This window comes from Erinaceus europaeus, chromosome 14 (assembly GCF_950295315.1).
Source record: "Erinaceus europaeus chromosome 14, mEriEur2.1, whole genome shotgun sequence".
NCBI classification, from domain to species: domain Eukaryota; kingdom Metazoa; phylum Chordata; class Mammalia; order Eulipotyphla; family Erinaceidae; genus Erinaceus; species Erinaceus europaeus.
In genome coordinates, this window is record NC_080175.1 from 85,976,234 (window position 1) to 86,004,016 (window position 27,783).

The 27,783-nt window shown below is 39.2% G+C and overlaps 1 protein-coding gene across 1 annotated transcript; it reads right to left on the reverse strand.

Annotated features, from left to right (window-relative positions):
- Nucleotides 1–3,160: 3,160 nt before the first annotated feature.
- On the reverse strand, nt 3,161–27,267 carry CHMP2B (charged multivesicular body protein 2B). Its single transcript, XM_007530895.3, has 6 exons — nt 26,962–27,267; nt 15,686–15,777; nt 10,120–10,314; nt 7,547–7,649; nt 4,445–4,551; nt 3,161–4,257 (listed from the first exon to the last, which is right to left on the reverse strand). The coding sequence occupies exons 1-6, from the start codon at nt 26,993–26,995 to the stop codon at nt 4,147–4,149; spliced, it is 642 nt and encodes a 213-aa protein (XP_007530957.1). The 5' UTR covers nt 26,996–27,267; the 3' UTR covers nt 3,161–4,146.
- Between the last annotated feature and the right edge of the window lie 516 nt (nt 27,268–27,783).

Genomic DNA, 27,783 nt, shown 5'->3' on the forward strand with positions numbered 1-27,783 from the left:
GTAAATTCCATACGACTGGCATTGGAATGTAGAAATTCCTCCTCCAGAATAATATACTTGTATACTAAGTTGGGAAGAGAATTTTTCATTTCAAAATGCAGTAAGTTGTTAGACATACAGCTACATATAAATACATTAGAAATTTCAAAATAAAAAACCTTATGAACTTAGAATAGTGAGCTTTGTTCCTTTTAAATGTGAATCTGCTGGAATGTCTGATTAACTTGTGAAACTGAAATAAGCATAGGTATCTTTAGATCGCCACACAGATATGTTTAGATCACATTAGCATCATCTAGGACAGGGAGATGGGACAGCATAGCAGTAGTGCACAGGAATTACAAGGAAGAGGTTTGGCACCACAAATAGCCAAAGATGAGGAGTGTTATGGGTCACAGAACCAAACCAAAAATATGCAGCATTGGAAGCTACCCCCCACCCCACATACACGCACACCATAAAGGAGTTATTACCAATCAGTCAGTACTTACCACTGACATATTGACATAGTAGTTATTTAGACATCCGCAAGTTAGTTGTAAATGTACTGATATGAACAATGAACTTATGACCTATTGATTGATTATGTTGTATACATTCATGCTTTTCAGAAGAAACATTTAAGAAATGACGTTAACTATAATCTTCCCACCTTGTGTCCTTATGCTATCTTCAGTGGTAAATCTCCAGAAGTTCAGCAGAAAGATATTTGTTAAAAGCACACTTAACTTTACTGGTAGTAGCTGATGAATGTATTCATATAGCTTCCCTTTCCATGTCTTAATTACAGGTTTTTCCCTAAAGCAGTATTTTGTGTTTAGGGATGAGAGAGTATCCCATCTTCCAAAGAATTAGGAAATACATATACTTGTATGTGTGTATATGTATTTCCTAATTCTTTGGAAGATGGGAGACAGAGGTAATATTCTACTAGTAAAATGCCTGAACTCAACCTTCACTATCCTCACTACTCCCCTAAGGCACATTCGGTGCAGCTGATACTTAAAGGACGTGAAATTGTTAACAACTTTTTAATTGTGAGATTTTTCTGTAGCTGAAAAAAAAATACGGTTTCAAAGAAAAAGAAAAAAGTCAACATGGACTATTCTACACCAGGACATACACCCTTCTTCAACAGACTAAAGCAGTATAAACTTGTCAGACACGCAGGGACTAGGCTAGCACGTGGCTACTAGATTAGTAGTGAATAGTCGTGTACCCAATTTTTTTGTATCAGTTTTTTTTCTCTTTGATATGATACTCAAAAATCTTTCACCCATAACTTTCCTATCTTGAAATAGAATGTGACACTGGGTTGTATCCTTTTCAGAGTGCTATATGCTTCTGTTTTTGTTTTTTCTATTGTGAGATTAATACAGTTGTTGAATTGTTTGGCCATAGAACAAAATTAGGAAAAGTTAGTTATTCAAAAAAAAAAAAAATCAGTATTTTCATTGAACTCAATGTACAAACATTTTTTGTTGAGAGAGGGTATCATCCATGTACAGTTCCATTGTTTCTGAGCAAATGTTTTCATTTCTTACTCAGATATTTGGATATAAAAGAGGGAGAGAGAAAGGAATACCACAACACTGCCCCAGTGTTCTTGGAAATTCCCCAGGTATCATCCATGGTATAGGGCTCAAACCTGGCTCTTTGCACATGCCCAAGTTCTAATCCGAGTCCCATCTCATTGAGGGAAACTGGGGTGTGTTGATGTCTTCCCCGCACTCCCTTCAATGTTGTATTTCTGTCTGCAAAGGTCAGCCCAGAGCGGTGAAGCTCTGGTGAAAACAAAAGCTATTTCCCAAACCTAATGTCTAAGAATTTTAAAAGTTCAAAATTTTAATTTTAGCAAAGTGGCCTAATGTTACAAATTTATAGCCACTGAAAACTGCCACATTATACTGTAAAGTCAGCCAAATCAAAAGGACTCTTGGGTGAAGGGGCAGTGGTGCAGACGGTTAAGAGAACACACTACCATGCGCAAAGACGGGGTTCAAGCCCCCACTTCCCTACATGCAGGGGGTACGCTTCATCAGTGGTGAAGCAGGTCTGCAAGTGTCTATCTTTCTTACTTCCTCTCTATCTTCTACTACCTCCCCCCCAAATTTTCTCTGTCCTATCAAGAAACAAACTAGAATGAAAAAAAAAAAAGAAAAGAAATAGAGGGCTATATAGCTGCCTGGAACAGTGATTCCTAGTCTTGGCACCAAGCTCTAGGGGTGGCAAACACAACAACAACAAAACAAACTTTTCCCACTTTCCCCTTTGGGTTGAAAAGACTTCTGTGGCATCGATGTCTCACTGAAACTAAAATCAAAGAAACCACTAAAGGCTTGTGTATTAGAGCATATGATTCAAAACATTATCATATCTGTATAATGTAAAACCAGTTTTAGATATATACATTTACAAATACCAGTTCTGTATCAACTGCTAATTCTTAAAGAGACAATCTTTATTAAAATTTAATAAATAGATTTATCTGCATTTTTCCTTCCAGAAAATAAGGTATCCTTTGGAAAAGTATGCATGTTTATTTTAGCAGAACTCAAAACTAGAAAAAAAAAAGGGGGGGAAGTATAACAGCAATAATCTTTATTGAGATATTTTTAATAAAATAATTTTAAAAATCAAAAGCCCCCACAGGTAAACAAAAATGTAAATACAGCTAGTTGATATGATTATGTACATCCAAGAATCAAAACATGTTATTTCATAACCCAGGAAAATGTTTTGACCCACTAGTGTTCTGAGAAACTGTTTTAACAGTACTGATAATGAAACTTCATCTTTTAACACTGAGAAATGTTTTATGGATTAAAAACTATATATAGTTTAACCTTCCACTCTGCCTCCAATTGAAATGGCACATGTATGCTAGTCCTAAAATGTATTTACACGGTCATTATTAGTCCCAGATGTCCATCCTTCCAAATTGACCAGCTCATGCCTATCAGATCTCCTCCAGAGTGTTTACGGTGGGATGGCACCAGAACCCATATATTACAATATTATTTTTCAAAAACTGATCTAATTCTAAATTCTACTAATCTGCTATTTTCTTTCACTTTCTATATGTACATTAAATAACACAGTAAACCTTACATTAAAAAGTACTGCTAATACATTAATATATGGATACACATTTAGAAAGTAATTTCTGACAGTTACAGTTTATTACCAAGGAAAAGAATTCTAGTTTTTATTTGAAAATTTAGGTGGAGTCTTAGCAAAGAATAATTACTTGAGAATTATGTTTTCAATTTACAGCATTCATATACACTTAACACAGTTCAAAATTAAACAGAAGTTAAATAAAAGAATATTTCCTCAGTTCTTGGAAGACCAAACATACATTGGTTTAGTACAATAACGTCTTGCTTGTTCAGTGTCAGATTTTTACTAATCATATTCAACTCAATATTATAAGCTTCACGGAAGAGTCTGGATGACTTCTGTAAGAAGCCTCAATTTTAGCTTAAGATGTAATTCTTTTCTGTCAGTTAAAAGATGTGCACAATATGTCTGTATTATTTAAGGCAGGTGTTAAGCACATTTTGAAAGGTAATAAACTTACTATCTAGAATTTTCTCCCATAGGGGGGAAGGAAAAAAAAAAAACTCATGACAGTTTTTAAGACAGATGTTTAAATAGCACTCTGCTTTTGGATCATTTAAAAATAATTTGGCAGCTGGACCGCCTCTGGTCATAACATATAATCACTTATACAGGACAGGCAACAGTTACAGAAACAGTTATAAACTTTTAATATTTTTACAAGTCTTTCTAAGTTAGTGCCTAGTGGCACTGAACACATTTTTTGTATTCATGGTACAAAGATTTAGAACATGAACTAGATAAAGTAATGGATGTAATTTCTCTATGCCATGTGGAGACATATCAACGTTTTATACATAATCACTCCCAAATAGTTCTAATTAAAGTCCAAATGGTTCCCATTTCTGCATTATTACCATTCTTTGGCAAAAGAGGCAAAGTAGCCATGGTTTAGGAAACAAATGTTCACTCATGGTCTTCATTTTTGCAAAATAAATGCGCTGTGTGAAAGAAGTCTGCACTGTGCCTGGAGTATGCTAAATAATTATAAGTAAGCAAAATATTATGGCTTTTTAGAAATATCTAATCGACTCCTAAAGCTTTGAGTTGTCGTTCAATCTCCTCGTCAGAGATTGTAGCCTTTGAAGTAGAGGCAGATGGTAAGCTTCGGGCAGCGGATGGAGCTTTGGCCATCTACGTTAAAGAGAGGAAAGAGAGAGTGCACTATTAGACATCTGAAATTAGACCTAGAGATATGCAGCAAAGGGGCTTAATTTTCAGATGAGTTTTCAAATAGGTACTTAACAGGAAAATGCAATTTTAAACAATTAGGTAACAAAACTTGTAGAAACAATTTCTAATTAACCAAAGAAGTTCAAACCTTTCCGGAGATTTCGATTCCAATTTCATCAAGAACTTGATTCACAATATCCTGGCTCTCTTCTTCATCATCAGAACCATCAAAGATGTCATCAAGTGTGTCATTGACTGGGGGGAGGGGGGCAGGGAAACAAAGCCATGACTTTTCTAACAGATTTCAGTTTAGGTTCAGATTTTAAAAGAAGGTACAATTCATATAGGAGAAGGGCAAACTCAGAGGTGAATCAACAGACAGGGTACAGTTTACTCTAGTCAAATAGCTCTCTCTCACACGGGAAGCAAAGATCTGAAAAGTCATTTAGGATAGTAGCAACTCTTTTTTTCTTTTTTCTTTTGCATCTTACTTGTCTGTTTTTCTGGCATATGAATAAGATTTCATGCTATTGAGGTCTTGATGCACATGCTTTGGCAACATATTTTTGCTAGTTCAATAGTTAAAAAGTAAATTTGGGGGATTCAGGCAGTAGGTACCACAGTGGGTTAAGCGCACATGGCGCAAAGCACAAGGACTGGACTGAGGATCCCGGTTCGAGCCCCTGGTTCCCCACCTGCAGGGTCTGCAGGTGTCTATCTTTCTCTCTCCCTCTCTGTCTTCCCCTCCTCTCTCCATTTCTCTCTGCCCTATACAATAATGATGACATCAATAACAACAACAATAATAACTACAACAATAAAACAACAAGGGCAACCAAAAAGGAATAAATAAATAAATAAATAAATAAATAAATAAATATTTTTTAAAAAGTAATTTTGGAAAAGGCTAAATAGGTCATATACAAAATAAATGGAATGTCATCTCTAAATCAATAAGGTCAATGTAAAGCCTTGAATTAGAAGCTCGGTTCTTCCATTCAGTCTCTGTGCAGTATTGGGGGAAAGTCACTTTGTCTCTGGGAGGCTCCATATTCCTTCTCATCACCCAAGTAATGAGGCTTAACATGAATATGTCTTATTTGTGACTGGAGCTTTTACTTTCTAGTCAGAAAGAAACTACCAAAAAAAAAAAAAAAAAAGTCTGATGGCATGTTAACAGTAAAGTTCCTGAAAAACAACAACAACAAAATAGCTATGCTGAAATAATTAAATAATTAGGAAGTAGGGAGCCTCAGTCAAAGTTGTAAAGGTCTGAATAAAGAAGCGGTTATAAGGAAAAAAATGAAAGGGATAGGTAAAAAGATACCAGTGTTATCAGGGATTAACAGAGATTAAAGTATGACTGTTTTAAGAAAAAAAATTTTATTGACATTAGGGTGGAACAAAGGCTCTTCAGACATCTTATTTCAAATATTCAAAAACTTGTATTTAGAAATATTTTGGAACAGCACTGTACAAACAGAAACTGGAAAAAGATAATGTTCATGAATTTATCTTTGGGTGAAAATACTACAGTTAGTTTTCACTACTAGATGACTGAAAAAGACGGTAAATACAAACAAATGCTATTCTTTCAGAATCAAAAGATTTAAATGTAAGTGAGAACTGTTTAAGTATGAGTTTATTGCTTTTGATTCTCTTCATTATAGCCTAATGGAAAAGTTAATTTCTCAGGTAAATCGGCTCACACCTGTGTCATCATTGGAAGCTACACAAAGACATTAGTTACTATGATCAGTATATAAATGGCAACTCTCTCAGTCATTAAAAATTCACTGATGACATTCCTTTTTTAAAAAAAAAGAAGTCTTACTTTACAACAGGTCCAAAGAGAAAAGCATCTTTTAATATCAAAAATATGCATATAGCATCAAAGAGTTCAGAAAGAAAAATAGATATTCTGAAACATAATACTTTAACAATGGTGATTTTTTTTTTTTTTAGCAATTCTGGTAATTTAATGTGATATTACTTTAAGCACCAAATGCTATTCAAGTTGTATGCTAGCAGTGGAGCAGAACTGAGTTGGCATATAACTACACAGCTGTAAAAACAACTGGAAAACAGTGGATTGTGGGAAAAATCGTGATGTATTTTCCTACGCAGAAATATGTCCTGACTTTCCTAACAACCAGTGTCTTTGTAATACAGTGCAGCAGTGGTGGGGGCAGTGAGCAGGTACTGATGATCTCAGAACGGAAGGAAACTGTACACGTTTATGTACAAAATGTAACAGCCATCTTGGAAATCAGTATTTACTTAATAAAACAATTAAAAACAAAACCCCTAGGAACTCTTTCTTGGCAAGGTGACTTTCTTAATTTTATGGTAGAGAAACAGATAGACAAGAGCATGGATAGGTTCTCTTGTATGTCATGTCAGGGATCCAACCCAAGACCCCAAGCATGCATGTCCTTTCCTGCCCTCTACCCACGAGCAACTTTCCTGACCAAGACAGCAGATTTAATTATAATAGCTTTTTTTTTATATTGTCCATATTCTTCCACAAATATAATTGGCTTGTATTGAAGAAAAGCAGAAGAAGTACTGAAGTAACTTTGAGAAGGAAAGGAAAGGGAGTAATAGAATTTCACTATCACCAAGGCTGTTGAAAACCAACAGCAAAACTATGGATAATCCACACAACTCTCAAGCTACCTAGTTACTGCCAAGAAGAATTACGTCATCTTTCATTCAGTGTTATAGTGTCTATAGAACATAATATATATGTGTGTGTGTGTGTGTGTGTGTGTCACAGTAAGTTGGTCCAATATTCAATAATGTAAAGCTGCTGAAGTTAATAGGACATAATATATTCCTCTAGCTAGATGTTAATAATGGGGTTTTAGCTCATTTAAAATACAGTAGAGTCATTATGATAAACATCTACCGATCATTTTTTTATTATATATATTTTCTTTGCATGTGTTGGTGCCAGTGTCTCACCATGGATGATTCTATCTCTCATGAACTTTGACTCGCCTGTTTCTGCGTCATTTTATTTCATGTGCATGAGCAGCACCGGCTCACCTACCATGTGGCGCTGTGGCCTGAAGCAGGGCTTCCAGACACAGTGAAGTGCATGTCTTTCTGGACAAGATATCTCCCCGCCACTCTTAAAACATTTTTTTTAATCATTTATTCTTCATAGAGGAAAATATAACACTGCCACTAAGCTGACCTGACGAATTTAAGGACTACCCATTTCATTTTGAATTTCTGAACTTACTCATTTCTTCCGTCATCTCCATTTTCATGTTTTCCTTCTGGAAATTCTGCATTGTCTGTAATGTCTTCTGTGGATCCATCTTCTTGTTGACTGCCTGCATTGTCTTTAGCAGATGACAAGATTTGTGTTAGCCACATAATTATGAAAAGTTTACCAGAAAATAAATCCAAGAGAACACATCAAACAGGAACAGGCTTTTAAAAGATATACATACTGCTATAATCACACATAAGAGGATGACTATTCTAGGAAAAAATGAATTAGTAATTTGGAAACCATCTGTTTAACATGTACATAATAAAGACCAGTGTGAAAAACTTCATCTCAGCAGTAGGCAGAAAATTATGTGATAAAAAATAATTATCAGTGGTGGGGGAGATAGTATAATGGCTACACAGACAGACTCCTGTGCCTGAGGCTCCAGAGTTCCAGGTTTAATCCCCCATGCTGCTAGAAGCCAGAGCTGAATAGTGCTCTGGTAAAACACACACACACACTAAATTCCATTGACACACGCATGCACGCACGCACGCACACACACACACACACACACTAAATTCCATTGATATTTAAATGACAAAACTGCATTTGCCTATTACAAAGACATTAAAAAGACTTTTATGTTCAATTTTTACAAACATGTTACAAGGAAAGAATCTAGGTTAAAAGAGAATATGCTGGCATAAGGATCCCAGTTCGAGCCCCTGGCTCCCCATCTGCAGGGGGGAGTCACTTCACAGGCGGTGAAGCAGGTCTGCAGGTGTCTATCCTTCTCTCCCTCTCTGTCTTCCCCTCCTCTCTCCATTTCTTTTTGTCTTATCCAATAACGACAACAACAATAACTACAACAATAAAACAACAAGGGCAACAAAAGGGGATAAATATTAAAAGAAGAGAGAATATGCTGATATAGAAGCTTAGTCTATTATTACATATCAAACCATGATTAAAAATACAAAACGTTGAGTTTTATAAAAAATGTGAAAATAATTCTTATCCATTATATTTTTTCACTTACCTCATTAAAAGAGACAATGCAATATAGCCCAAAACATGTCTGTGTACATGCATTACATAGTTACTTTAATATTAAAAGATACCAGGCAATATAAACCACATTGATGTCAAAGACATGAAGCAAACACAGCATTCTTTCACTTTTTAAAAAATATTACAAACCATCCAAGATTATGTTCGATTTTTTCTTTTAAATATTTATTTTAGTTTAACAAGAAAGATACAGAGAGAAAGACACAAGGAGAGAGAGAGAGAGAGAGAGAGAGAGAGAGAGAGACCAGAGCACTGCTTAGTTTTGGTTCATGGTAGGTTGTAGGCACTGAACCTCTGACCTGGGAGCCTGAGCCACAAACAAACACAGCATTCTTAATCAGGGCGCAATACTAAACAGCCAAAGCATTTTCTTTTCTTTTTATTGTTTTACTATGAAAATAATGAGTTACAGGACAGTTGGTGTCACATGAGTACAATTGCCCATCTTTCTGTGATTAATAGATGTCTGCACAGCACTCTCACCAACTGAAATGCTCCTCTACCACTGTGCTCTGGGTCTCCTCTCCATACCCTCTCAGTCACCTTTCTCCTACCCTGGCTTTGCTGTCACAGACTACATCTACTCAAAGTTCCAGCTTCTGATTCTCCCTCTCTCTCTCTCTCTCTCTCTCTCTCTGTGTCTCTTTTATATCATGTTCTTGAGGGCTTAGTGCTTTGCAATACAGTTGCTGACACATGGGTGCAATTTCTCTTCTAACTGTGATAGATGTCTGCATAACACGTTCACCTTCAACTCAGGTTCATTTTCACCATCATGAACTAGGATTTCAGTACCCTCTCCACCTCTTCTTTCCCCCATCCCACCCCACAGCCCTCTGCTTTGGTGCAATATACCACACCCAGGCCACATTTCACTTTGTGTTTTCCCTTCCTGACCTTCCTTCTTAAGTTCCACCTGTAAGATCATCCAGTGTTCATTCCTCTGGCTTATCTCATTTGGCTGGATTTGTCCAAGCTCCACCCAGGAAGTGGCAAATACTAGCCAAAGTATTTTTATTTATTTATTTATTTTTAGAGATTTATTTATTTACTAATGAGAAAAATAGAAGGGGAGAGAGAAAGAACCAGACATCACTTTGGTACATATGCTGCCGGGGACTGAACTCAGGACCTCATGCTTGAGAGTGCGATGCTTTATCCACTGCGCCACCTCCTGGACCACACCAGAGTATTTTTAAATATGACACTCCAATATACTCTCCCTTTCCTGTACTAGCCTAGAATACCCAGATACATGTAGTCTTAGACAAAGAAAGTTTCTCCAAAAAGAAATTTTTCATTTAAATAAACAAATAATCTAGAAGCACTTATCTAAATTACACAGTATTGCAACTCTTTTTCCTAACAACTATAGAAATCTTGTAATACACACACACACACACACACACACACACACACACACACACACACAGCCAGGAAGTCTTTTATATCTGCTTGAATACTGATATTTACATGGCTAAGATAAAGCTACAACCGGACCAGCTAGAAAGACCCGCACTTACTTTTGCTGTAGTAGACATGGCTCCAGCCATCTTCATCTGGGAATTCATCACTTTGGTTTGTGTAGACATGGAAGTGACTTTTGAACTTACAGCAAAAGTTCTCGTTTTCTGTTTTCGTAGGTGTACAAGTTGCTTGGCTAAAACTCTGCAAGCTTCTTTATTACCAATCTTGGCCATCTTCTTAATTTCTAATTCCTAAAAGAGAAAACACAATGGGATAAAATTTGAATACTAGTTCTCACTGACTTATTTCAGAAGGACAGATTGAAAATACGTTAATATACACATCCTTCCTAGCCATAAAGAGAAGACAATGTCATAAAGTCATAGGGGAAAAGATTAATCTCAGGGGGCAATTTCCACATGCTTACAAAGGAAAAAGAGGGGGAAAGAGAGAGGCAGGCTGGGAGTATGGATCAACCTGTCAACGCCCATTTTCAGCAGGGAAGCAACTACAGAAGCCAGACCTTCCACCTTCTGCAACCCACAATGACCTTGGGTCCATACTCCCAGAGGGTTAAAGAATAGGAAAGCTGGGAGTCGGGCGGTAGCACAATGGGTTAAGCGCATGTGTCGCAAAGCCAAGGACCAGTGGAAGGATCCCGGTTGAAAAACAAGATCAGAAGAGAAAACACAAGTAGGACCTGAACTGGAATTGGTGTATTGCACCAAAGTAAAAGACTCTGGGGTGGGTGGGTGGGGGTCGGCAGAGTACAGGTCCAAAAAGGTTGACAGAGGATCTAGTATGGAAAACTGGGAAATGTTATGCATGTACAGACTATTGTATTTACTGTCAAATACAAAGCATTAATTTCCCAATAAAGAAATTAAAAAAAAAAGGAAAAGAAAATATGTCATGACTTTCCCAACAATTCAGCAACAATTTAAAAAAAGCTATAGCAGTTTTTCTGGGGGTGTGGTCATGGAATAGTAGTGACTGAAAATCATACTCTGAAATAACCAGAGAAAGCACTAAGAAGCCAACTGAAACATCACAACATTACAACTGCGAGGTTTGAAGACAATCAAAGAGCCACAGGTGGGTGTGGGGAGAGCAGGGAGGGAGATGCTACAAAGAGACTCTGGGAAGGGAGCCTGCAGGGGGTAGCCAGCGCCATACCGAGTCACAGGCTCAGCCTGAGAAGGTAGAGAAGTGTAAGCACACGTCTGACTCAAAAGCTGTGTCCCCCACTCAAATGGTGGGAGAGGACTGCCAGAGACAGGAATAAAGTCTGAAACAAGGCAACAAAAACTGCCTACATCCACACAAGTGGATACAAAAGATTACATTGCCCAACCACCACAGCCACATATTAAATAATAGTAAATTCAGGCACAGTGCCACCTGCTGGCTGAACAGTAGAACAACAGATGCCACTCAAGCAAAACATGAAAGGACCAAAAAAAGAAAAAAAAAAAAAGTCTGAGTTAGAATTCAGAAAACTTACTATGAAACTAATTCAAGACTCCAGCCATAGCATACAAACACAGATTCTGAATCTCAGATATCATTTCACCAAAGAGCTACACAATTCACAAAGAAAACTTTGAATGGAGCTAGATGAAGTAAAGGACACAATGGAGGAAGTCAGGGCTTACCCAAGAGGTCTTGTAAATAGCATAATTCAGTTAGCGGAGAGAATATCTGGGCCAGAAGATAAGGCCACCGCACTCTCTGAGTGCAGAGCTGCTGGCGAGGAAAGATTCATGAAAAACGAAGCAACTACTGGTGAGATAGCAGACGGCCAGCAACAAACAAATGTAAGAGTTATTAGACCTCCTGAAGATGCACAGGAGCAAAGAGCAGCAGAGATCACACTCAAAGAGGTCACAGCAGATTTTCCACACCTGGGAAATGCTGAAATGTCAGCATAGAGGAAATCGAAAGATCACCCAGGAATTTCAACCCAAAACAGCTCAAACCATGAACCAGAATTGTATAACTATCCAGAAACAAAGACAAGGGAGAGCTAATGCAGGCCACTAGGGGGGAGAATTTGGCACACCAAAGAAAGAACCCTCAGGCTCCCTTAAGATTTCTCAATACAAACACTGTAGTCCAGAAAAGAATGGAATTGCATCTTCATTGTACTAAAAGACATATTCACTGTACCAGTCACACATTTCCTACCCTGCCAAATTATCTTTCACGTATGGAAGAGAAATGAAAACCTTCTCAGACATATAGAAACCGAAGGAATTCACCACCACCAATCTGGCCTTGCAATGATTACTAAAGAGTCCTACACACACACACACACACACACACACACACGGCAAAAAAAAATTCCAACTCTACCTGAGTTCATCAGTGATAGAACAGAATTAGAAACACAAACAACAGTAAGAAAAGAAGCAAAGGCACTGGGAAAGGAAGGACAAGATGGACAGAGCGATATGAACAATGTTGCTGAACCCTGGCCAAATATGAAAAGGCAAATGCCAGACCTGAAAATCTAAAACTCTGATCTCTGTCTCACCTAGGTGGAACCAGAAGCTGAAGTGTTGAGAACAGAGAGGGAGGAGAGGGAGGGAGGAATGCTGGTCGACTGCACATGTACTTGAAACTTGGGAGACGGAGTCAGAAAAGGACACAGGGTGAAACTTGTCTGGGGGTGTGATACTGCACCAAAACCGAGAACTCTAGAGCAGGATGGAAGCATATTTTATAGATACTCATGATACAGAACTAGGGAATAAGGCCCATGTGCAGACCATTGTGCTGTGAACCATTAACCTCCTAATAAACTGGGAATAATAAAAAAAAAAAAACTACAGTAATGAAAACAATGTAATCAGAGGCCAGTAAGACAGCACAGAGCCTGGAAGCAAGCAGATGTATTTTGATGATTTATTTTTCCACAAAATAATGACTAAATCTCTACTGGAACAACACCATTTAAAAAAATTATTTATTTTCTCTTTTGTTTTATTGTTGTAGTTATTATTGTTGTTGTTGGATAGGACAGAGAGAAATGGAGAGAGGAGGGGAAGACAGAGAGGGGAGAGAAAGATAGACACCTGCAGACCTGCTTCACCGCCTGTAAAGCGACTTCCCTGCAGGTGGGGAGCCAGGGCCTCAAACCAGGATCGTTATGCAGGTCCTTGCCCTTCGTGCTACGTGCACTTAACCCACTGTGCCCGACTCCCACACCATTTTATACGCAGTGAACCTCTACCGCTCACTGATACCATATTGAACCATATTGAAATTTAATGTGGTCATAGTAATAGACATAAGAACTGAAACCATTATATTTCTTTTCTTATATAATTTTTTTAAAAAGTTCTTACATTTTTTTGTTATCTTTATTTATTTATTTGGATAGAGACGGCCGGAAATCCAGAGGGAAGGAGGTGACAGAGAGGAAAAGAGACCGAGAGACACCTGCAGCTCTGCTTCATCACTCTTAAAGCTTCCTCCCTGCAGGTGAGGACTGGGGACTCGAACCCAGGTCCTTGCGCACTGTAATATGTGCACTTAATCACGTGCGCCACCACCCATCCCCTGAAACCATTGTATTTCTAGAAGGAAAAATACTAGTGACCTGTTCTGAGCAAAGCTTTCTCAGACTGAACATTAAAATGTATAACAGGAGAAAAATAGTAATTGGAATAAGTCAAAATGAAAATTTCCTGTTTTGTCAAAAGACACTAGAAAAATAAGGGACCAGGCCGTGGCACACACAGCAGAGCGGACATGTTGGAGTGAGCGAGGCCCCAAGTTCAAGCCCTTGGTCCCCGCATGCAGGGAAGCTTCACAAGTGCCGAAGTAGTGTTGCAGGTGTCTCTCTTTCCTCTCTGTATCTCTATCTCCCCCTTCCTTCTTGATTTCACTTTGTCTCTAACAAACATATGTTTTATAAAGAGGTAACTTAAAAAGGAAACTAGAAAAATGAAAGACAAGGCCCAAAATTAGAAAAAGAATTTACAAAATATATATTCAATAAAATATTTGTATCCAGAATACATAAGAATTCTTGTGAAAAAAAGTATCCAATTTGATGGAAAATGTATAAAGTACTGCAACATATTTTATAAAGAAAATATGTTAGTAGCAAATAGGCATGTGGATAAAAACAAGCTAAACAGCATGAGTAATTACAGAAATACAACTTAAAACGACTAGCGACTACCGCACATCTAGTGGGGGCGGCTAAAAGTAGAAGGGCTCCTCCAGTATTGGTCATGATACAGAACGTCACTCTTCTATCACGCTGTACAGACAGAAAACATCCCAGCTATCGTACAAAACTGTTCAGCAGTTTCTTTTTTTTTCAAAGTACTTTACATTTTTTATATTTATTTATTTTCCCTTTTGTTGCCCTTGTTTTTCATTGTTGTTGTAGTTATTATTGTTGTTATTGATGCTGTCGTTGCTGGATAGGACAGAGAGCAATGGAGAGAGGAGGGGAAGACAAAGAGGGGGAGAGAAAGACAGACACCTGCAGACCTGCTTCACTGCCTGTGAAGCGACGCTCCTGCAGGTGGGGAGCCGGGGGCTCAAACCGCGATCCTTCCGCCTTTGTGCTGCGCTACTGCTGGACTCCCTCAGCAGTTTCTTAAAACAGTTATACATACATTTACCTTATGACTAAGAAATCCCAGTCCTAGGAAATTACCCAAGGAAAAATGAAAACATATGTTAATGCAAAGACTTCAACAGAATGTTTAAGGCAACTTTATTTAAAATAGCTCAAACCAGGATATAATCCAAATATTCATGGCTAGAATAACAAATTGGGAACTCCACATAATAGATTGACACTCATCAATAAAAAGAGCTTACTACTGATAAATTTAGCATTACTGATTAATCTCAAAATAATTACGATGAACTAAATGAACCCCACACATTTTGACAAATGTAGATTAATCTAACATCAGAGGGCGTCTAACGGGGAAGGAGCGAGACCTGGAAGAGTGTAAAGGAGAGACTGAAAAGGGAATAAGGAAAGCTATGGGAGGATGGGTATGTTCACTGTGTTAGCTGTAGTAATGGTCTAGTGACTGTATCCATGAGCCCAAATGTATCGAATCAGATACTTTAAACAAGTACATCTTTGCATGTCAATTATACCTCTAACTTTTAGAAAGACTACAGGTAATGTGCATTTTAAAACAGAAAAAATTTTGAAAGATGAGCAAGACAGTGTATTAAGAAAGTTTATGTAATGCCACAGATACAATGGTTGTATCAAGCAAGGCATCTATGAGTTGACACTATATATGTCTTCTAGTAATTGTCTTTGTTTCCAAGACTACTTCATTTTTGTTAAATATTGCTCTGTTTTGAGCAGTATTTCTCCCTAGCCATTCATCACTTTCACAAACTGAAAAGTAATTTGGTTTTATAACAAGCAGAATACAGAATCCTGATAAAAGGCAGCGGAATGAGACAATAAACAACGGAGGTAGAAAAGTGCATGAAATCAGACGTGCCATTTCTCTGTAAAGTAAATCACCTTCCACCTGTCTTGTGTCTTTTCTCTAACTAGCTAATTATTCCAACACTGTTTTCCAAATTTATTTCAAAAGTTACACTGAAATTACACGTTCTACTTACCAGCTGCTTTTCTTGTTTCTCTAAAGCTGCTCGGTCTCTGATTATAGCCCTCTGTGTACCTCGTAACTCTCGATTCTGTTCTTTTATTACATCTAAGAGAACCACAAAAGAAACCCAAATGTAAGGGTCACAAAATTTTCCTTCAATATATTAAAACCTGGATTGTAAGTACTGATTATGCAAGAGTGACAAGGGTGTAGTTTTGCAACAGTCTGAGGTTTAACCAAGTCTACAGCATGATCAACTAAAGAAAAGGGACACATAGACTGGACGTGAATGTTCAAAACTTTCGTGTATCAAAGAACATTATCAAATAAACAGGCAGCTTACAGATGGGGAAAATGGTATGCTTATTAGACAGACACATGATAACAGTCTAGTAACCAGAACATATAGCAAAAAATTTTTTTTTTCAATTCATGAACAAAAAAATTCTCACTCAAAAATTAGATAAAGGACTTGGAATAGACATTTCTCCAAGAAAATGGAATGGTTAAAATATTTATAGATGAAAATGGTATTCACTATCAGTCATTAGGGATATAATGTCAAATTCCCCAGAGAGTCTATAAACAGAATCAAAAAGGGAAAATAACAAGTATTGATGATGGTGGAGATGCTGGAAGCCTTGTATACTGTTGGCGAGAATATAAATTGTTTCAGCCACTGTGGAAAACGGTTTGGCTGTTCCTCAAAATGTTAAACATCAAATTATTATATGATCCTGTAATTCACTCCTAAGCGTACATAACGGAAAGAAATAAAAAAGAAAATAATAGGGGTTGGGCGGTGGCACAGTGGGTTAAGCGCACGTGGCGCAAAGTGCAGGGACCGGCTTAAGAATCCCAGTTTGAGACCCCGGCTCCGGCTCCCCACCTGCAAGGGAGTCGCTTCACAGGCAGTGAAGCAGGTCTGCAGGTGTCTATCTTTCTCTCCCCCTCTCTGTCTTCCCCTCCTCTCTCCATTTCTCTCTGTCCTATCTAACAATGATGACATCAATAACAACAGTAATAATAGCTACAACAACAATAACAAAAAAAAACAAGGGCAACAAAAGGGAAAATAAATAATGAAAGAAAAAAAAAAGAATACCACAAATGTTCATAAGAACATTATATATATATAATAGCCAAGAGCGGACAACAACCCACATGTCCAAAAACTGACAAACGTATAAATGATGTTATACAGTAAAACAGAATTTATTCAGCTATAAAAAAGAAAAGTACTGATGCATACTACAGCCAGTGTAGATAAACCTTAACCTACTATGCTAAGGGACCAAGTGGTGGTGCACCTGGCTGAATACACACATTACAATGTGCAAGGACCCGGGTTCAAGGACCCAGTCCCACCTGCCGAGGGAAAGCCCAATGAGCAGTGAAGCAGTGCTACAGGTTTCTCATTCTTCCTCCCTCTACCTCTTCCTTCCCTCAATTTATATCTCTATCTAATAAATAAATATAATTTATAAAAACAAATACTTTAAAAAATATGCTAAATGAAAGAAGTACTCCCCCCACACACACATACTCACCCCCCAGACTGGTGACTGCTGGAGGAGGGTATGGATACAGGGTTTTATTCTGAGGTGGTGACTGTTTTCTGAGTGCGTTGGTAATAACAAGAAATGCATTTTCATATGTTTTAACAGTTGTGTCAACAAATTAGCAGACCTTAAAGAGCAGTAGAAGTCCGTGAATTTATAATTGTTTAATCATAAACACCGGTGACGACAGAGAATTTACGCCTGCATCTGCAATGAGTAGTCATATGGGACGGTGTGTCCTTAAGCTCAGGGGTCTGTGCTAACTCCAGATAGTGTAATCGTGGGAGACATCAAATCAGATAACAATGGGATAGAGAACAGGGCTCTCTTTAAAGAAGAGACGGGAAATGCTAACAAAGTATGTGATTTAATCAACACAGTTTCACTCACTTGTAAAAAAATTATTTTAACTGTATATTATACTTGCCACTGTGCATTCGAGAAAGAAAATAAAGAAAATTAAGTATTACATATTCCAGTCTCACAGTTGTTAATAGTCCTATTAATATTTAAACAGTACTAAGCTATAAACTGAGATCATCTGATGTTACATACTGAAACACAGCCACAACACTTTAAAACATTCAACTGGAAAGAAAAGTAAAACATTTTTTTTCACAAGACGATAATTATATACTATAAAATAAATTCTTTTTTTTTTTTTTTTTTAACAAACCCTCCACATTTAGTGATCTGGCTTTCTCGATAACTTAGAAGGGATAACATACAAATGGCTCCGGGTGACTTTTCCTGTGCTAAAAGCCCTTACATTAATTTCTTGGTGGGTCTGATTTCATCACAAAATTATAAGCTCTTTAAAAGCAGGCATACATGCATACATATCCTTATTTATTTATGTGTATTTCTACCACACCTCACACCAACTACTACCCTAATATACTTTTCTAAGCAATGATCACATCAGAGAAAGTACAAATACATACTGAAATGCAAATGGATTTATCTTATACGCCTATTAGCACATTCTTTTAAAAAGATAAAATAAAAATCTGTCATCAAAAATGATTGTTGATATTCAGTCATTTTTAAAAAAAGATTTATTCACTGACATGAGAAAGAAAGGAGAGGGAAAGAACCAGACCATCATTGTGGCGCATGGTATAGAGAGGGTCGAAATTGGGACCACATCCTTCCAAGTCCAAAATTCGAGCCAGTTTTCCTCGTGGGCCACAATAGTTCAGCTTGAGCTGTGACAGATTATCTCCCTCACAATGGAAAGGAAGAGCATCAGAGTCACAGATATTTTCCTTTCTGCTTTCCTCTTTTTAGATTCTGAATCAAGACAGGACAAGCAGGTACAGAGTATGGCTGACATCTAAGAAAGGTGGAACACATAAATCCTGCACATTTTCTAGTTCCATCTCTAGGTAAAAGAGTATGCCATAAACATTACTTACTATGACAATACAATCCCTACAGTAGGCGGTGGCTGTATAGCTCTTAATAGGTGGCAAAAGAAAATAGTACATGGCTCTACCATGATCCGTTTTTCTATACTATCACTCAAGTGATTAAAAAAAAAATTCAGTCAGGCGGTAGTGCAGTGGGTTAAGGATCCCAGTTCGAGCCCCCAGTCCCCACCTGCAGGGGAGTCGCTTCACAGGCGGTGAAGCAGGACTGTGGGTGTCTGTCTTTCTCTCCCCCTGTCTTCCCCTCCTCTCTCTATTTCTCTGTCCTATCTAACAACGATGATATCAATAACAATAATAACTACAACAACAATAATAAAATAAAATAAACAAGGGCAACAAAAGGGAAAAGAAAAAAAAAAGAAAAAGAAAAAGAAAAAAAAAAAAAAAAACAAGTCGTGGAGACTATTCCATACCTTGTCCATGCCTAACACAACATCTAGAAACGGTTACAAAGCCTTGCAAGCTCTTTTCATTTAATGAAACCTATCTGGTGGCACCAAAGTAGTAACACAGACTTAAAATTCTGAACTTAAGATATAGACAGCAAAGGTGTTTATTCTTTGGTTCTGTCAAGAGATCTAACTTGGCAGGGGCAGAGGCAGGGGCAGGGGAGGGGAGGGGGAAGTGCCATAAAACAGTCAAATGAAACAAGAAGAAAAAAAATGCAGGTGCTTCCCATGGGGTCCATCTAACTCAGCAGAACTGACTTCTGGGATTCTAGGTCCAACCTGAATGAATTATGGCTGTCAAGCCCCAACTCGAGACATTGCTGTCCTTCTAGACCCTGCTCATTTACTTACGATTCACACATTTGAAGATTAAAGTAAAAAGTAATTATCAACTACATCCAGGAGCAATCTCTAATTTGTCAGTAACTGTTTAAAGTGTCTGAATGAAAAAGGAGCCTAGAAAGGGAAAAAGCACACAGGAGTGAGGCCCAGCTCTGCAATAAATAAATAAACAAACCAAGTAAGCAGTGAGCAAGGCGATGGTTCACTCAGCAGAGTGCAAACTTGACCAAGCAGGAGCAAGTGGGTTCAAGTCTCTGGCATATGAGAAAAACATTCACGGCACCAGTGAAAGCTTCATGAAAGCTAGAGGATCGCTGTGGTGTCTCTCCTCCTCTGTCTCTATCTGAAATTAAAAGGAAAAAAATAGTCCTGGGGAGGGGAGACCGTGGAATGGTTATGCAAAAGACTTTCATGCATTGTTACGGAAATATCCGCACAGCAGCTCCAGGGTGCAGCAGATCCAAAGGTCTAGTCTGAGGCCTCCTGGAGGGCAGGGAGATATTTTATTATGCTGGTGGATTCATCCAGCAGGCTCCTGCCATGCTAGACTGTCCATCTAATTTGGAAAGCCGCTTATATACCCTTCCAGCTGCGTGCACTGATTGGTTACAGGGTGGTTTTGAAATAGGCATATGTAAGACAAAGGAGGAGGTGGATTGGTTACATTCCACGCCCATCAGGGCTGCCAAGGTGCAAGTGAATACAAAATGAAACATACAATTTGGTTGGCTACATTCTGCAAAACAAAATGATTCAACCTGATTGGTTGCATTTCTAGTTCCTAGGTTTGCTGAAATGCAGGAACAGCAGACCCGCCTGTCTGTCTATTGTGCAACTGGGGAACATTTTATTTCAGCATGAGACTCTTAGGTCCCAGGTTCAATCTCCAGCACCATCCTAAGTCAAAGCTGATCAGTGCTCTGGTCTCTGTCGCTCTCTCTCTCATAAATAAATAAGTAAATGAATAAAATACTTTTTAAAATCCTATGAAAGCCGTGAGATCAAGCATGTTTGATTCTCCAGCATAAATAAATTACTTAATTAAATAAAATTATGAGGAATTTTTTTGTTTAGAAAAATGCTCAGAAGAGTGTACTAGTTTCCTGAATCCCATATTCAATTATTTTTCTTTTGTGTCAAGAATGTCTGGACCACAGAAAATGTATGTTCGAGCTTTTAAATATTCAGAATAATAAACACTAAGAAAAAACACAATATCCTAGGAAAGATCTGGGTACTTGCAAGTAGCTCCAGGAGGATGCTCCATTTTATTTGGAAATGTATTTCTGGAAGGAATATGATTTATGTATAGGTGAATTTTATGTCCTAATAAACTAGCAGAGATGCGGCATCTCAACTTAGTTTTAACTTAGTTCAACTGTCAGAGATTCTGAACTCCAGACAAGAAACATACACAGATACTCTTCCAACCATGCCAAACTCAAGAATCGGTGCCTGGCTGCATTCTGTCATTAGCAGTCAGTCCATCAGTCACCTCCGAATCTGCATGAAGGTTCAAATGGATGGTGTGATTCTAGGGATACAGACTGCAGACTACGGTAAGCTCTACAAACACTACTTCTGGTTAGTAAAATATTACTTGGGGTTTAGTCTACATGATGACTGGATACAGAGATAGGTTCCTGTATCAGCCTTGCAAATATAGCATGCATGAGTGCTTTTTATTTTTATTTTAACAATTTTATTTTTTTATTATCTTTATTTATTGGATAGAGCTAGCCAGAAATCGAGAATGGAAGGGGGAGATAGAGAAGGAGAAAGACAGAGACACCTGCAGCCCTGCTTCATCACTCGCAAAGCTTTCCCCCTGCAGGTGGGGGCCAGGGGCTTGAACCCAAGTCCTTGTGCATTGTAACATGTGCGCTTAACCAGGTGTGCCACCACCGCCCCCCCCCCCACATGAGAACTTTATAATGAGCGGAATACAACTTTGAAAGCGTATGATTTACTTTGGTTCAGGTAAATGCACGTGGGGAAGCAAATGTTAAAAAATGAAGAAGAGGTGGGGCCTGGGGGAGAGGGTGCACCCAGCACACACATGTTGCCATGGCAACCAGCTTCCAGGTCACTATTCCCACCTGCACGGGAAGCTTCCTAAGTGGTGGTGGGGCACCGCTACACTACAGGTGTCTCCCTTTCTCATTCCCTATCTCCCCTCAACTCTCTGTTTCTATCTCTGTCCTATCGAACTGATAATGATGAAAAACATTAAAATGCAAATGTAAAGAGAGATACTTAGCAGCGTTTCAGGTAGTATCAGTAAAAAAAAGCATCTGTGATTCATGTTATCAGGAGAAAAAAATAATTCTAAACAAGGAACATCACAACAAAAACAGCCAAAAACCATGGTGTATACAAATGAATCTAAGAGAGTGAACAATGCTGCCAGACAGAAAAAGCCATCCGGAGGCACAAATATCCTGCTCTCCATGTAAAAGAAAGAAGAAAAGAAAAGAAAGAGAAGAGAAGGAAAAAGAAAAGAGAAGAGAAGAGAAGAGAAGAGAAAAGCTGTATCAAGGGAGAGGAAGATTGTTTACATTTCTACCACTCTTGGAAGTGAAAACCTCTCCCACTAGTTCTTAAAGAATCTCGTTTCCTTGGAATATACCTAAAATAGACCTACTAGCCTTTTCCAAATCTCCATCTGCAACATTCTTGCCTTTAGGCTCATGATTAGTCAACAATTTGTTCTGCTTTATATCTTAGCTCTTTTTCAGCCACCAGATTCCAGATGATACCATGATGCCAACCAGACTTCGCTGGGCAGATGACCTGACCCCACTAAGGCTTCCTGGAGCCCTGCTTCCCCAGAACCTCGCCCCACTAGGGAAAGAGAGAGACAGGCTGGGAGTATGGATCAACCTGCCAACTCCCAGTGGGGAAGCAATTATAGAAGCCAGACCTTTCACCTTCTGCACCTCATAATGACCTTGGGTCCATATTCCCAGAAGAATAAAGAATAGGAAAGCTATCAGGGGAGGGTATAGGATACAGAGTTCTGGTGGTGGGAATCGTGTAGAACTGTACCCCTCTTATCCTATGGTCTTGTCAATATTTCCCATTTTATAAATATAAAAAAAAAAGGAAACTTGAAAACACAATAAAGGGAAATATTTGTATCTGGAAAAAAGAGAGAGAAAAGTCAAGTGAAGAATTCCACTTACATCTATGTTCGTAGCAGCACAGTTTATAATAGCCCCAACTTGGAAGTAACCCAGATGCCCAATGACAGATGAGTGGCCGATCGAGCTGTGGTATGTATACACAATGGAATATTACACAACAGTTTAAAATGATGAGGTCATCTCCTTCGCAGTATCTTCTTCAAAACTGGAAGGGGTCATGCTGAGTTAGGTAAGCTAGAAAGAGAAGGGCCATTATGGAATGATCTCACTCAGAAGTGGGACTGAAGAAGGACAGTAATGGAAAGCATCAGGTGAGTCCAGGGAAGAGAAAAAGGGGGTGCTGGGGCTGTGGTGTGAGATGGAGGAGGGCAACTCCGAGGTCGGGAGCCACTTGGACAAGTATCACGGGGAGATGAGTGCTTGTCCCTATGTGTCAGCAACTATACTATAAATCGTTACCTCCCCTTCCCCTTAAAGTATATATATATATATAGTAATTAAACCACAAAATAGCACACCTGTGTACGCTCTACTTTGCCATCTGCACGACCCAGCACTGAGCCTGCGCCCTACTGCATTCAGGTTCTGGTACTGTGGTGGCATACCTTACCTGCTGCCCCCCCCCTTTTTAAAAAAATTATATCTTATTTATTTATTGGATAGAGACAGCCAGAAATAAAAATGAAAGGGGGTGATAGAGAGGGAGAGAGACAGAGAGAGACACCTGCAGCCCTGCTTCACCACTCCCAAAGCTTTCCCCCTGCAGGTGGGGACCAGGGGCCCAAATCTGGGTTCTTGTGCTGTGTAACGTGTTCAAACAGGTGTGCTATGCCACCACCTGGCACATTCTCCCTCTCTATGTGTTTCTCTCTCCCTCTCCCTCTCTCCTTCTCCCTCTTTCTTCTCTTACTCCCTCTCTGTCTATTTGAAAAAGTTCACCCAAAATGATGAAGGCCCAGAGAGGACAAAAAGGGAGAAAGTAATTATAATATTCAAAGGGATGAAGTTCTAAGTTTACTAATTAGTAGTTGTATGATTTCAAGCAAGTTCTGCAACCATTTACTTCAGTTTCCTCATCTATAAAGTGGAAATAACAGTGATCATTTTTACAAGTTTTGGAAAAATTAAGTACATACTACATATAAAAACATGTCAACATGACATTTGCTTAATAAAGGACTCCAAATGTGTCTTTAAACTAAAGATAGATAGACAAAAACTACACAGTCCTTAAAGAACTTCAGTTTTATGCCCCCCACCCCACCCAACCCCACCAGTTTTTTGCTGGGATTTAGTGTCTACATGTGTCCATCATTGCCAGAGACTTGTTTTTTTCTTGCCTCTAGAGGTGGAGACACAAAAGACAGAAAGGGAGAGAGAGGAGAGACCCTGCAACACCATTCCCCCACTCATGAATCTTCCCTCCCCTGCAAGTTCTAGTGCATGCTAATGTGTGTGCTGTCCAGCTGGACCCCAAGAACCTCAGTTTTAAAAATTCACAATCAGTTATACATGTAAGACAAGTTTTCATGGCATCTTGAGTAACTGGTTCATAATGACAAATCACTTTTTACCCACTTAGGGAGAAAAAAAAAATAGCAGGCAAACCACCTAAATCTCAGTGTGGCATAGGGGTGTGTGTGTGTGTGTGTGTGTGTAGACACAAACTAATAAAATCTCTTCTATGGCACTGAGGTACAATTCTCATTAATTTCTGTAACAAAGTATACACTGCAGAGACTTCTTCATACTGTGTCAAAAATGAATTAAACACTATTCTGAACAGTAATAAGTGCTGCAATGTTGTCTCCCTCTTTAATTTATATGGGCAGTAGCCTTTAATGATACAGTATGTAACTCTTCCAGCCAATCCAAAGAGAGAAAAAAAAATTCAATTATTATCCAGGTCTTTGTGCAGTTATATATTTTCTTTTTATATCAGAATTTCATTACTGTAGAAACAGATAAAAAAAAAGACAGCATGCAGTAAATGATCAATAGTCAAGGAGTCTAAGAATCTGGGTGAAAAGTATAAAATTATATTACATTTCAAAATATATAGCCTCATTACTGCTAGGAAGGATGGTGTCACCTTCTGAACAAAATATGCCCCTACTTTTTTCCTTTTAGATAAAACAAAGATCTTAAAACTAAGTAAAATTTTCTATATAAATACTGAAAGTATAGGTCTATAGTTAAGATGTTAGTGATTTCAATTAACGTGATAATTTAAAAATGTCAAGTATGTATCGTAAATAAACTAACTTCCATTTACTTAATGGTCATATTTACTTTAACATATTTCATGCATGCATCTTTAATTTAGTAACATAATTCCTAGCTAAATCCTCTGAGTTTTTGTTGTAAATACAACAATTTAAAAAGCACTATTCCTTGGAATGTATTGATCCAATTACAATAAGTGTAGAGTTAAACAAGCTGACTTTAAATTTTTTAAAATTCTGCTTCATATTTCAAGTACAAAGTCATAAGACTGACAAAGGCACCAGGAAACACAGCAATGAGAATATACAACTGACACTCTTGTCTCTGGACATATATTGAGCAATGAAAGAATGGTTGACTTTTACATTATTATTTTTTTAAATCACCATAAGAATAATACAATCTCTGTTTAGTAAATTGTCACAACATATAAAACTAGAACAAACCTTTGACAGTCTGAGTCATAGAAAAAGAAATCAAGTCATGTTAAAATTAAAATTCGATTTCACATAAGTATATTGTCTTACACTAGTTTGATAATTACTGGAGGTAATACAAGTATTACTCTCATTTTTTTTTAAAGGTAAGTAAGTTAAATATTTTTTTTTCATTCATCCTTTTACTTCCATTCAATGTAAGCAAAAAAGAATCGAGCTGTGTGGTAATATAGAAGTAAAACAAAACTGTGTGTTAAAGTGAGGGGTAGAGTGGTAAAGATGATGCCTTTGTTATTCTCACCAAAATAATTCTGCTGGCACTGGAACAGGCACTACAAAGGAAGGAAGAGTCTCCCCCCCATCTGGACTGTGCCCCCAGTTTGCACCAATCACTGTCTAGCTACTGCTGCTCCTTTTTCTGGCAGTTCGAACCCTTACAAAGAAGTGATTCTCTGGTTACACCAGAAGCAACCTACAACCCAACATGTACTGGGAAAAGTCTTTCTTCTTTCCTTCCTTAAGAATTTTTACTGAATTTGACTCCTAGGAGTTGTCAATGTAAATATCTTGTCTGCTGCACCCCATAATGATCCTGGGTCCATGCTTGCAGAGGGATAAAGAATAGGAAAGCTATCAAGGGAAGGGATGGAATACAGAGTTCTGATGGTGGGAATTGTACCCCTCTTATCCTATGGTCTTGTCGATATTTCCATTTTATAAATAAATTTTTTAAAAAAGAAAGTATCAAGTCTGGCTTATCAATGCCACATAAGCATGCATCACAGACATTGTTCACAATACCCATCTGTGTAGTCCTCTAGCACTGTTTAACACAGTAAGCTAACTATCCACTAGAGTGCAGACGCCTTCAAATGTGAACTTCTCTGCGGATCATACCACATGCCTTATTTTAGACAGAAGACCATCGTGGGGGGACAGAGGAGTCCATTCTGAAAACTACATCTGGAAACTCCCTAGAGCCCCTCTCTCTCTGTGTGTCTCTCCCTTCTCCTTCTCCTTCTCCTCCTTCTTTTAAATTGGCTCAATCTCATCCAAGAAGCACCTGTCTCCATCTCTAATAATCATAGAGGAGGACAGACCCAGAGCCAAGTTCACCTTGTAAGTGGAGTCTATTGCACCACCTCAAACGCACAGGATTCCTGCGTGGAAACAGATTTTTAAAACAGAAAGAAAGAAAGAGAGGAAGGGGACAGCCTGCAATAAATAACCAATAGCCAAGGAGCCTAAGCATCTGGGAGAAAAGTATATGCAACTATCTTACGTGCAGAAGGAGCAGCAGCAGCCCAGCTCCCAACTGATGGAGCCACAAACCTAAATGAACCAACCCAGCCATGGAGCAGATAACCTGGTCCGGGGACTTAACACACAAGGAAGCCTCCTGCCTCCTTGCGATGGCCCGAGATCTTGCCAAATAAAAAATGAGTAAGTCAAATAATGATGAGAATAATAATAATACTAGGAATGAAGCTTGGCTGGGTGCGGCGGGGGCAGGTGTCCGCGAAGGGCCGCACCTGGGCGGTCACCTGTGGGGCCGCGACACCCAGCCCCGCCTCCAGGGGCAGCAACACGAACCGCGGCCAGAAACATTCCCCCCCAAAAGACAATCAAGTCAAATTCCACAAAACACGCGGGAAAGCCAGGGCTGAGCCCCTCAGGCCCCGCCAGGAACTCACCATCCACGGTTTTCTTCTTGAAAAAGGACGCCATGGTCGGGGACCTCGCCCGGGCTGCCCGGCTTGGCCCGGTCCGGCCCACCGGGGAAAGGACGACGAACGAAAAGGGGGGAGGGAAACCCCGTCGAGGGATCCCGAAGGCGCAGCGAACGCTCCCCCGGGAGGAGAGGGCGGGGGTCTCCGGGCAGGACCCGCGGAGGGCGGAGATCCGCCAAGCCGAGCGCCGCAGAGTCGCCCCGGCGCTCAGGTGACCGCGAACTAAGACACTTTTTTTGGAGAAGTCACTTCTCGGCGGCGCTTGCGCATTGGGCGCGCGCCTGCGCACTGCGGCTCCTGAAGCCGTAGTGCTGCCCTCACCTCCGCTGCCGCCCTCACCGCGGCTGCTGCCCTTTTCCCCCCAGCTAATTGGAGTCGTGTTACCGCGCAGCCTAGACCGCGCTCAACCACGGGCAGTGTTGCCGGTGATGTGTGTACGGCTGCTTCGATGAATGTTGATAGAGATATATGCCTTGCTTCACGCTTTCCTTTTTTTTTGCAAGAGGAGAAGGGGATGTTGGAAGTAGCGATCCTTTTGAGGCTCAGGTCAAATGTGGATCCTCCCGGAACCAGCTGATTTAATAGACCCATTCAGTTACAGTCAGTATCAGGACTTCCCCAGTGAGTAAGGGCTGGTGGTGATGCAGACAGAGATCATGCCCTGCTGATGTCTCCGCAGTTGTCACTGTTCTCCAGGATTTAACCAGCCATCTCTCTGCTGCCCCCCAAAAGATCCGCAACACCCCCCTGGCTCGCTGGGCCCAGGGTGCCTATCAAAATGCCTGG